The 9,602-nt window shown below is 51.8% G+C and overlaps 1 protein-coding gene across 3 annotated transcripts in view; it reads right to left on the bottom strand.

The window, feature by feature from the left end:
• LOC101567262 (GDH/6PGL endoplasmic bifunctional protein) overlaps positions 1-5,689 on the bottom strand; it is a 24,556-nt gene extending 18,867 nt beyond the window's left edge. Inside the window, exon 1 of one of the 3 annotated variants that reach the window (XM_023699527.1) lies at positions 5,532-5,689. In XM_023699527.1, coding sequence (XP_023555295.1) covers positions 5,532-5,536 — 5 coding nt within the window. In that variant the 5' untranslated portion in view covers positions 5,537-5,689. Of the gene's footprint in view, positions 1-1,941; positions 2,188-5,531 lie in introns of those variants that run through there. The other 2 variants (XM_023699528.1, XM_004639634.3) reach the window with 2 other exon arrangements.
• Positions 5,690-9,602: the final 3,913 nt, after the last annotated feature.

Genomic DNA, 9,602 nt, shown 5'->3' with positions numbered 1-9,602 from the left:
TTGTTTAATCCTGTCAGAGGTGAATATTCTATTGGCATCTAAATACTAAGGTGCTTGAATTCAGCAGTCCTTTAAACACACACAGTACCAGCTATTTTAACATAGTTGCTTACTCTGGTTGCTAAGTAGTTCTTTCCTAAACCAGCATAATCAGGACAGGTATGTCTGTGTGTGTTTACTCTTTACCAGTGTTCTACCTTTGATAGTATTGCTCAAACCTTCATGTTCAACTGACTTTCCTGGATTTTTTTTTTTTCCACAGAGTTTCACTACGCAGCTGGGACTCATAGTGATCCTCCTGTTTTCAGCCTCCCCAGCTCTGGGATTAAAGGCGTGTGCCACCATGCCCGGCTTTGCTGGAATCTCTTAAAATTCAGATTCTAAGACAGAAGTTCAAGGAGGGGACCTGAGGCTCCAACAGCAGGTCCAAGGGGCACACATGCAGTACAGAACTTCTGGAGCCAGACTCAGAACCAACACACACACTGAAATGGGGCACGGCGGCACACGGCCGAGACCCAAGATGTTCTGGAGACTGAGGCAGGAGGATTCTGGGAAACTCAGAGAGACCCTGTCTCAAAAAAAATTAAATTTTTTTAAAAGGCTGGAGATGCACCTGAGGGCTAGAGCACCTGCCTAGCATGCAAGAGGTCCTGGATTCAGTCCCTAGTGCTCGGGGGCAAAAAAGCACACACCTGTCCCCTGTCCCTACTGTGATCACCAAGACAATGGAGCTCTGATTCAGCAGTTCCTGGGCAGGCCCAAATGTGGCTCATTTCCAAGTAGCCTTGGATGGCTTTCTTGGCCCAGTCCTCCGGCTAACAACTGAATCATATAATAAGAGCTGTTGACCAAGGCACCAGCATGTGGCTGATGATTTAGACCAGTGTCTAAATCTGCCTCACTATGGTGAGACAGTTTCAGTGAGGATTTTGCAAAAGAAGTCAGCTTTCTTAGTCAACAGCAGAACACAGTATCGGGGCCCTGGGACCTGGGCTCAACACAGCTTCCTGGCTGTGAAACGCTCAGTAAAATTGGTCCATTTGGGTCCTGGTTTCTCCATCCATGAAATGACTGGTGTCATCCACTGGAAAAAGGGAGGGTTGTGGGCATCAACTGGGATGAGAGATGTGACAAAATCATTATGGAAGCTAAGTAGATGTAAGAAGTCTCCTGACCCCGAGTTCTCCACAATCCTTCCCACTATCTCTGGGCTCCAAAGCTCAGCAGCACAAGCGCAAGGTCCTAAGTTCAATTCCCAGTACGAAAACAAGAAAAAGAATCTCTTGGCTCTAGAGCCAGACCCTACAAAACAAAAGTCCACACTTGTTTGTCACTTTCCCCTAGTTCAAGAAGGAGGAAGAGGCAGGGGCCTCAGAAACCAGTGAGGTCGGGAGCAGGACCCTGGCCCCTCAGGCAGAGGCACCAGCCACCTCCTGGGCCAACTGCTTGTGATCCACACACCCTGTCACCTGCTGCAGAGACCCAAACCCTGCCGGTCTTTTCCTGAAGCCCCTGTATCTCCCTCTTTTTCTGAAGCCTCCCCTGCCCAGAGAGGATGTAAAATAAATCTACCAAAACCCCAGACCTGAAGTTCACCCCCAAAAGCCTAGAAGCAGTCATTGAATGACCAACAATGAATTTTCTTCTCTCTTTTTTAAATGGAGAAATCGATCCAAAAATGTTTAGTGTGCAGTTTGAGACACTGCAGGACAAGGCCAGGGACCTGGGTGAGGGAAGGAAAAATGTGTTCCTTCCACCCTTCCCCCAGGCCCCACGTGCCAGAGTGTGACACTGAACAAGTCCGTAACCCAGCAGGGCCTCGGCTTCTTCACAACTATGCGTATTATGCTGGGCTTTCTCCCTGAGCGCTGGCCTGGCGCAACCGGCTGCTGGTTGGCTGCCTACCCAACTTAACAGCTCAAACCTGAACAGCTTTACCCCTCACACAGTTTTCACAACGATCAGCGAACAGCCACTCTACCGTTCCAGGTGTTCAGCCCCGAACCTTGGGGATCTGTGAGCTGCTGGCAACCGGGTCACTTCTATCTTCAAACTGCAGCTGGCCAGCAGCTGTTTCTTGCCGCTGTCCCCCACACCACCACTGCAGTTGTCTGGATCACCTTTAGTGTCAGGTCTCCAAAACAGCTAGGAGAAAAAAATCTCCCCAAGCAGATCTGTTATCCACACCCCCTGGCCTCTGAGCCTTCAACAGGACCCACCCACCCTTTGTGGCTCAACCAGCCAGCTGCCTTACGCAACCTACAGAGAGCTGATTCTGGGACAAACGAGAGATGTGCTGTGCCTGCCAGCAGCCCCTGTACCCAACACCACCCTGTCTACCACCTAGCCCTAGACCCCCTACTCAGAGACCCAAAACTTTGTACCTCCCCCGGCAATGCCTCCCTCCCCTACCTAAACTCCCCCATAAAACATGCCCTTGCCCTTTACTCAGGACCAAAGTCCGGGTGATCTTCTACTGTGGTTCAGGTCCTATCTTTCCTCTGCTCAGACATCCCGAGGGGTCACTCGTCCTGGCTTCCACCCAGCACCTTTCTGGCCTGCCTCCTGCTCTTCCACCTCTCTGTGGGCTCTGGCTGCCCCTCCTCCTGCCTCAGGCCCTTTGCACCTGCTGTGCCCTCTGTCTGGCCTATCTTCCCCTCATGGGTGGCCACATGGTCCACTCCTTGCCAGCTCAGCTCCTGGAGGAAATGCCAGCAGCCCCATGAAGCTTTCCTGGGCCACTCTGTTAAGCAGAGACTCTCCAGCCCCTCCTCCCTCTGTTCCACTCGGCTCTGAAACACACACAGGTGGTTACACTGACCTTGCTCACTGCGTTCTCTCTAGGCTCTGGCGCAGAAAAGGCTTTCTCTAGACATTTACTCAGGAATCAAAAATGATTGAATCCCATCTGCAAGTTAAATAACATTAGGGCTGGCCAGATAGCCCAGCAGACTAAAGTGCCTGCTTAGGCAGGTGCAGAGCCAGGGTTTTGATCCCCAGTGTGCCATGCCGGCCCCACCCCTAGGGTGTGCTGAGATGGCAACTGAGACTAGGCATGGTGGTGTGCGCCTGTAATCCCAGCACTCAGAGGGTTGAAAACAGGAGGATCACGACAAGTCAGATCTGTGCAGTGAAACCCTGTAGACCCTACACTAAATACATAAAAAAAAAAAAAAAAGATAAATAACACTAAGTCCCACTGTCACCTTGTACAGGAGGGACATGTGTGGAAATGATAGCCTGGGGGTACAGGAAGGAAACTCGAAGCACTAGGGCCCAGCGTTGAGCAGCAGCTGCTTACAACTCATCCTAGTACTACTAAATACTAAGAGCTATTTATAGAAGATTTCACCAGGCGCCCAACGCGAGGCTGAGTGATACACAACTCCGTGAGGCAGGTACTAAACAACCCCGCGTTCAGTGTGAGTACTGAGGAAATAAAGGTGCAGAGGGATGAAAGTACTGCTGAGGGCCAGGCAGCTCCACGGGGACAGGGTTAGATGAGCAGCAGTCTGCTTCCACGGCAAACCAACATTTGTGAAATGGTGTCTATGTCCCCCTGAGGTGACACTGAAAACGCTGTCTTAGACACCGTTCTGCTTCTCCTCAAGGCAGGAGCTATGGTGGCCTGTATGGGTCCACACAGGCCCTTTCTGTCACCTGCCCTGAGCAGCTCACAGCAGCTCTGCCCCATGGTGTCAAGACACCCCCAAACACAAATGGCTATTAAGTGGCCCCAGCTTCCTACCTACTTTGCTGGGTCTCCCACCCCTCCTTCGCACTTTACGGAGACACCCTTGGAAGCCTGAGTTGATTCCCATAAACCCAGAAGGCCGTGGGCAGTTTCTAGAGAGCTGGTTCAACTCTTCACTCAGCAGCCTGGTGGCCTCAGACACGTTATTGGACCGCCCTATACCTCCACTCCAGAATGGGAACACCAGTGGGTCAGCAGGGCCCGGGGAGATAATCCCCATAAGTCACTTGGCGCAATGCTTGGCAGATAGGAAGGACTCAAGAAATGTTAGCTTCCAGCACCGAACACTAGCATCATGAACAGAGACTCTTCTTGCCAGCATCCTGGAGCAACTAGAACACCACATGAGCATCTCGTGACAGCAAAAGTGCCACAGAATGGTCCACGCCAGCTTCCCTGGACCCTTGCACCACACCAAGAGAATGGTAAAGGGGAACAGTGTTGATGTAATGGAAATGCCCCAACCTTAGGCCTTAGTAAGGATTTGTCATCTGGCCAGGAAAGTAACAAGAACAAAGGGTAAACCTCTAACCAGGCCCCCCGCCCCCCCGTGTCTTTCACTGAACTGCTCTTTCTCCAGCTCAGAAATGGAGATGACCTACTCATTTCAAGGTCTGGCCAGAGCCAACCTGAGCTAGAGGCACCCAAAAATGCTTTGGCAGGACATGATGCTGAGGAATCTCCCAAGGCACTGTCGCTGACCCCCAACTCGGGACGGCAAAAAGCTACACTACACACCTGCTCTCGGAAAGAGAGGGTCTTAGAGTCTGGCCACAGCCAATGTCATTTGGCCTTGTTCGGATTCCATAAACAGACGGAGTAGCGGCCAGGCTGCAGGATAAAGATACCTTCTGTTTCCTTTTCAAATGGTGCAAACCGTCCAGATAGTAATTTAGTAAGCTCCAGTCTTTATTCTTTTTTTTTTTTTTTTAATATTTATTTATTTATTTAGTGTGTGGCCAGCTCAGCCCACCAGGGGGCGGGCGGGCTGGCATGTGGTGCTGGGGGATTGAACCGAGGTCCCTGTGCTTTGATTGGTTTAGCTTGTTCTAAGTAGGTGCTTTAGACCACTGAACCATCTCACCAGCCCCAAGCTCCAGTCTTTAGATAAAAACAAATTTCGTATGGTGACCGAGTACAGTCTTTGGTTGAGCAGCCTTGTATTTCAAAGAAACCCCTATAGTTAGAAGCTGTCTGAAAACCGAGCTCTGCTGTCGCCACGAGCAGCCCCTTTATCCGGTGTTCCCCAAATTTATCACCAGAGGAGAACTTCTTCAGCTCAGAATTCCACCAGCCACCCAGACTCCTCCCTGCAGCATGTATGTACGCTAAAGATTAAAATGCGCCCATTCGACACTTTGCTGCCCTCTGCTCTCTGCCTGAGCCACCGCCTGGGAGAAGCAGGGCAGAGATCTTGGCCTTGTGGTGTATCCAGGATCCTATTTCTGGCCCAGAGAGAGGCTGATCTCTCGGAAGGCACTCCCCTGGATCTGTGTATCGGAAATGCTGTTTGCAACCGAGGACCAAAGCCAAAACTCAGCAGAGCCCATAGGGGAAGTACAGAGCTCCATCTTTGGACGTCACTGTAGGACGCCTAGCAAAAGGGTGTGCGGGGAACTCGGGTGACCCCGGAAGGGTCCCGGCCGAACCCCCCAGGACACCCCCAGCAGGGTTCCACGGGGAACGACCCTGTACGTCGCGCCAGGAGGCCCAGCACCGGCGTGGGTGGAGCGCGGGGGCGCGTCCGAGCGAGCGATCGGGGGGCGCAGCTTACTTCATCCACAGGGGTCCGCGCTGCCTCTTCTTCGGGGTGCGCGCGTCCGAGTCCGGCCCGCGTTGGGGCCCAACCTGCCTGGCTCAGGGCCCCCGGGCGCGCGCCCTGGCCCGCGGCGAAGGACGCGCGCGCACAGTGGCCGCCAGCCGGGGCCGCGCCGGGGCCGAGTAGCTGGCGTCCTGTCACGCCCATCTGGTGACGTCACCAGGAGGCGGGGCCCGCTTGTGCTCTCGGGCGCGCTCTACTGCTCCCACCTTTGAGTGCTCCTTTTTTTCGCTGCGAGGTTGGGGAAACAGCACGCGCTGCCGCGGATGCCGCGGGCCAACAGTGTGTCGCGGAGGAGACCTGCAACCTGGTGTTGGTCCTGCTTGGGGACCGACCTGACCTTTCCAGCCCTAACTCTAACCCTAATCCTAACCCTCATTTGTGGGGTGAGTGGCCAGTGCAATGCGTCGCCAGCACGGAGGATTGTTATTCAAGGGCCAGGACCCCACTAGAGAGCCTCGTTCCCACCTTGGACAGTCCTTGCGGGGGGACTGTCCTATCTCTGTACAGTGGTCTTAATGGGACCACTTCCCCTAGAGGTGTCTCAGATGATAAGGCTGAGCGAATGGAGACTTCTACCTGTGTGACTTTAACAAAGATGTCCCCTGTAATCTTAGCCTTCTGGGAGTCTGAGGCAGGAGGACTGCAAGTTCAAGATCCAGCCTGATCTTGTTTCAAAAAAAAAAAAGTTGAGGGGTGTGTAGCTCAGAGTGTTGGCTCTGGGTTCAATTCCAGTACTGGGCAGTGGTTCTCTAGGTGGTGACAGGTGCGTGTAAGTGGAGTAACAAGCCAGCCACCCCTCCCAGCACCTGGCACATGGTCATTCCTGTCCTCTCAATGTTGGTGCCATAGGAGGAGGTGACCCTCACTCACCCTGTCCTGGCTGATCCCATGCACACTTTTGTTCTGGTTCTACAGCTGTGTGCCCGAATCACCCCTTTCCTTGGGTGGCCCCTTTCTCAGCAAAGCTTGAGTGGCCTGAGCTCATTATGGCAGGACGTTTGCTGCTCTAGCCCGCCACACTCCTTGGACACAGGTACCAGACCCATCACCACCTCAGGATGGAGACTGCATGGCCACCTCTGCCCAAGACCCTTGGACCGCTCAGAAGAGTGAAAATGGGCCACCGTTTTGTGTGTTGGGATGGCTTCCTTCAAGCTGGGAGTGGCAGGAAACAGCAGAAGGACCTTGGCAGTGCCCGGTGGGACCAAGTGGAGCACTGGGCAGGATTGCTGCGCAGATATTGAGCAGGGATTCCAGGGAAGCCAGGGGACTGAGTGCCCCTTCACCAAGCCCTGGGGCCTCTAGGGTCCTTGGGGAGGCCTCAGCCTCAGGAAAGATTTAGCCCACACAGATTGCTGTCAGAGTGGCTGTGGGGAACAAGGTGCCACAGCCAGAAGGAGACAGGAGGGTCCAGGTCAGGGTCACCAACCTAGACCTGCAGTCAGGTGATGCCAGTACTTGGAGCTTTCCCACATCATCTGACCCTATGAAACGGGGCTTCAAGAGCCAGGTCCAGGAAAGCAGTGGGTGGGATGCACAGGTTCCCAGAGAGTGAGAGGCACAGAGGGGCGCATCCCAGATCTCTGTGCAGCCACGACAGATGACCTTCTGTGACCTTGAAGGTACTTTTAAAGAACACCTCAGTTATAAGCAGCATACCAAGAAAATGCCCCAGTACCCACCTCACCCCCTCACCTGGTACCATTGGGGTCGGGGCTAAAAACAAGCTGAGCCCGGGGTCACCCTGTCCAGCCGCTGCTGCCTCCACTCCTGCTGCCTCCTCGTGAGGCGTGTGCATCCTCTGCCCCTTCCTCGCCTATCTTCATCTCAGTCTCATCCGCCTCTATGCTGGGAGGCCCAGTGCTTTGCTTTCCTCTTTTTTTTTTATTTTTTTTTAAATTTTTCAACAAATAATACACTGCATATATTCTTCTTAGTGGTTAATTGCTGTACGAGATGCGTACTTGTGATCCTATTTACAAACACCATTAGAACAAATCATTCTATTCATTAACAGAATGTAACTATATATCTATCCCAACCACTTTGAATACACAGATACAAAATGGACATTCATCTGTATACCCCATTTTTTCTAAGTTCCGTTATTGAATATTATAGGTGTGTAAACTCAGCAAAATATTCTAAAAGAGTCCAGTAGCCCATAATAGCATTGGGTCTTCTGTTTAACTGGCAATGTCAGAAATTATTGACCTGAGTCCCCCACAGCTCAACTTAACAGCATGGCTTTATTTCTTATAATTTCGTCTTCATACTTTTCTGCTGGATGGTTAAGACCAAGGTAAAGCAGGACCTATGCAACAAGAGTTGTAGCTTTTTGGTCTGAGAAGGTCAGTGAAATGCCCTCAGGATTTGTCCTGAGATCCTGTACCTCAGATTGTAGAACCTTTATCAGTGCAGCCATGTGGATGAGTCACGGCCAATGCTTGGCCAATGTGCTCTCTGTGAAAGCCTGAGAGAGTATCTTCTCCCCTTTGCTTTCCTCTTACCGCGAGACAACTTGGTCCTGCTGAACCCTGGGCATTAGGCTCAAGAGCGTGGCCTCCTCAAGCCAACACCCCGAACCCTGTGCATGCATCCCAGTGCTCTGGGCGGCTGAGGCAGGAGCATGTCAAGTTTGAACCCAGCCTGGGGAATTTAGCAAGCAACCAAGACCCTGTCTCAGATTTTTAAAAAGAGAATGGCTGAGGGTGTGGCTCAGCATGAAGGCCCTGGGGTCAGTCCCTAGTACTAGAAAATGAATGAACAAAAACCCAGTACTGTGCCTTCATCTGCCTCAACCTTTTCTCATTTCTGTGTAAACCTCGGCTCTGGGACACTCCAGGACACAAGGACCAAACGTGCCCAAAAATCAATGAAAAAAGCTGAATAAGATCGATATTCCAGGGAGGAGGGGACTCTGACCAGCTGTGTCTGTGGGGTCTCCCCTGGGGCTCTGTGTAGGAAGCTGATTATTTTAAGGTTTTCTTCTTTGTCCCTAATCTTGGGGGAGGCAAAACTCAGGGCTAACTCAGCAAGCTCCACAGACATGGAACGTGAAACAGGAATGACTCACTGATCTCTGTGAGTTTGAAATAAACCCAGGGGCAGCTGCTATTTCTGGGCGTGGCTCCCTGCATTGGCTCCACTCGCCTCCTTCCTTGGAGTCCCAGGATGGGAGGGCAGGAACAGATGTCCCCAGGCTCCAAAGACTTCAGTGCGCTTTCTTGCTTTTTAAAGATGGGTTGCGTGCACAAAGCGATGGATTAGTTTTCCACAGAGGCTGTAACTCTTGGAACCAAAGTTCTCTGCGGAGACCAAGTTTGCATTCAGGGGTCTCTGGGTTGTTTAGATTTTGCTGATTGGAGCTTTGAGACTTTGTGGGGAGAGGAAATGACCTGGAAGTCAGGATGGCATTGGACCTTGTCCCTGGTCATTTTTGATAGCCACATGGTCAACCTCTGTATCTGACTTAATTTTTTTTTTTTTTTTTTAATTTCATGTTGGTTTGGTTTGGTTTGGCAAGTGTCCTGGGGATTTATACTGAGCTATAGCCCCAGCCCTTTGTAATTTTTGAGACAAGGTCTTACCGAGTTCCCCAGGCCAGGCTTGAAACACAGATTCTGGAATGACTCACTGATCTCTACGAGATCAAACGCGGGCTCCAGCCACAGCCCCCCGGAACACTGGGTCTCGGGTGTGCCTTAGCACACCTGTCACAGACTCTGGGGCCCACCTGCTTGATGCGCCCACCTACTTTCTCAGGGGAAGATAAAAACTTACATAACCACCTTCATGGGAGCGATAGCTTCCTGAGTCTCTTCATTTGGGCTCAGAATAGACTATTTTATCTCAGCATTTTTAAAAAACATCAGTGCAGTTTACTAAACAACGAAGATTAATCTCATGTTGTGAAGGTCAGATGTCTAACTTGGGTCTCCCTAAGCTGAAGAAGCGGTTGGGACTAGGTCCTGTGTGGAGACTTCTTTCTCCTTCCTTCCCTCCCTCCCTTCCTCTCTTTCG

This window comes from Octodon degus, unplaced genomic scaffold (assembly GCF_000260255.1).
Source record: "Octodon degus isolate 3935 unplaced genomic scaffold, OctDeg1.0 scaffold00113, whole genome shotgun sequence".
Taxonomy (NCBI): domain Eukaryota; kingdom Metazoa; phylum Chordata; class Mammalia; order Rodentia; family Octodontidae; genus Octodon; species Octodon degus.
The sequence above is the reverse complement of the archived record's forward strand: the minus strand, read 5'-3'. Positions and strand labels throughout refer to the sequence as shown.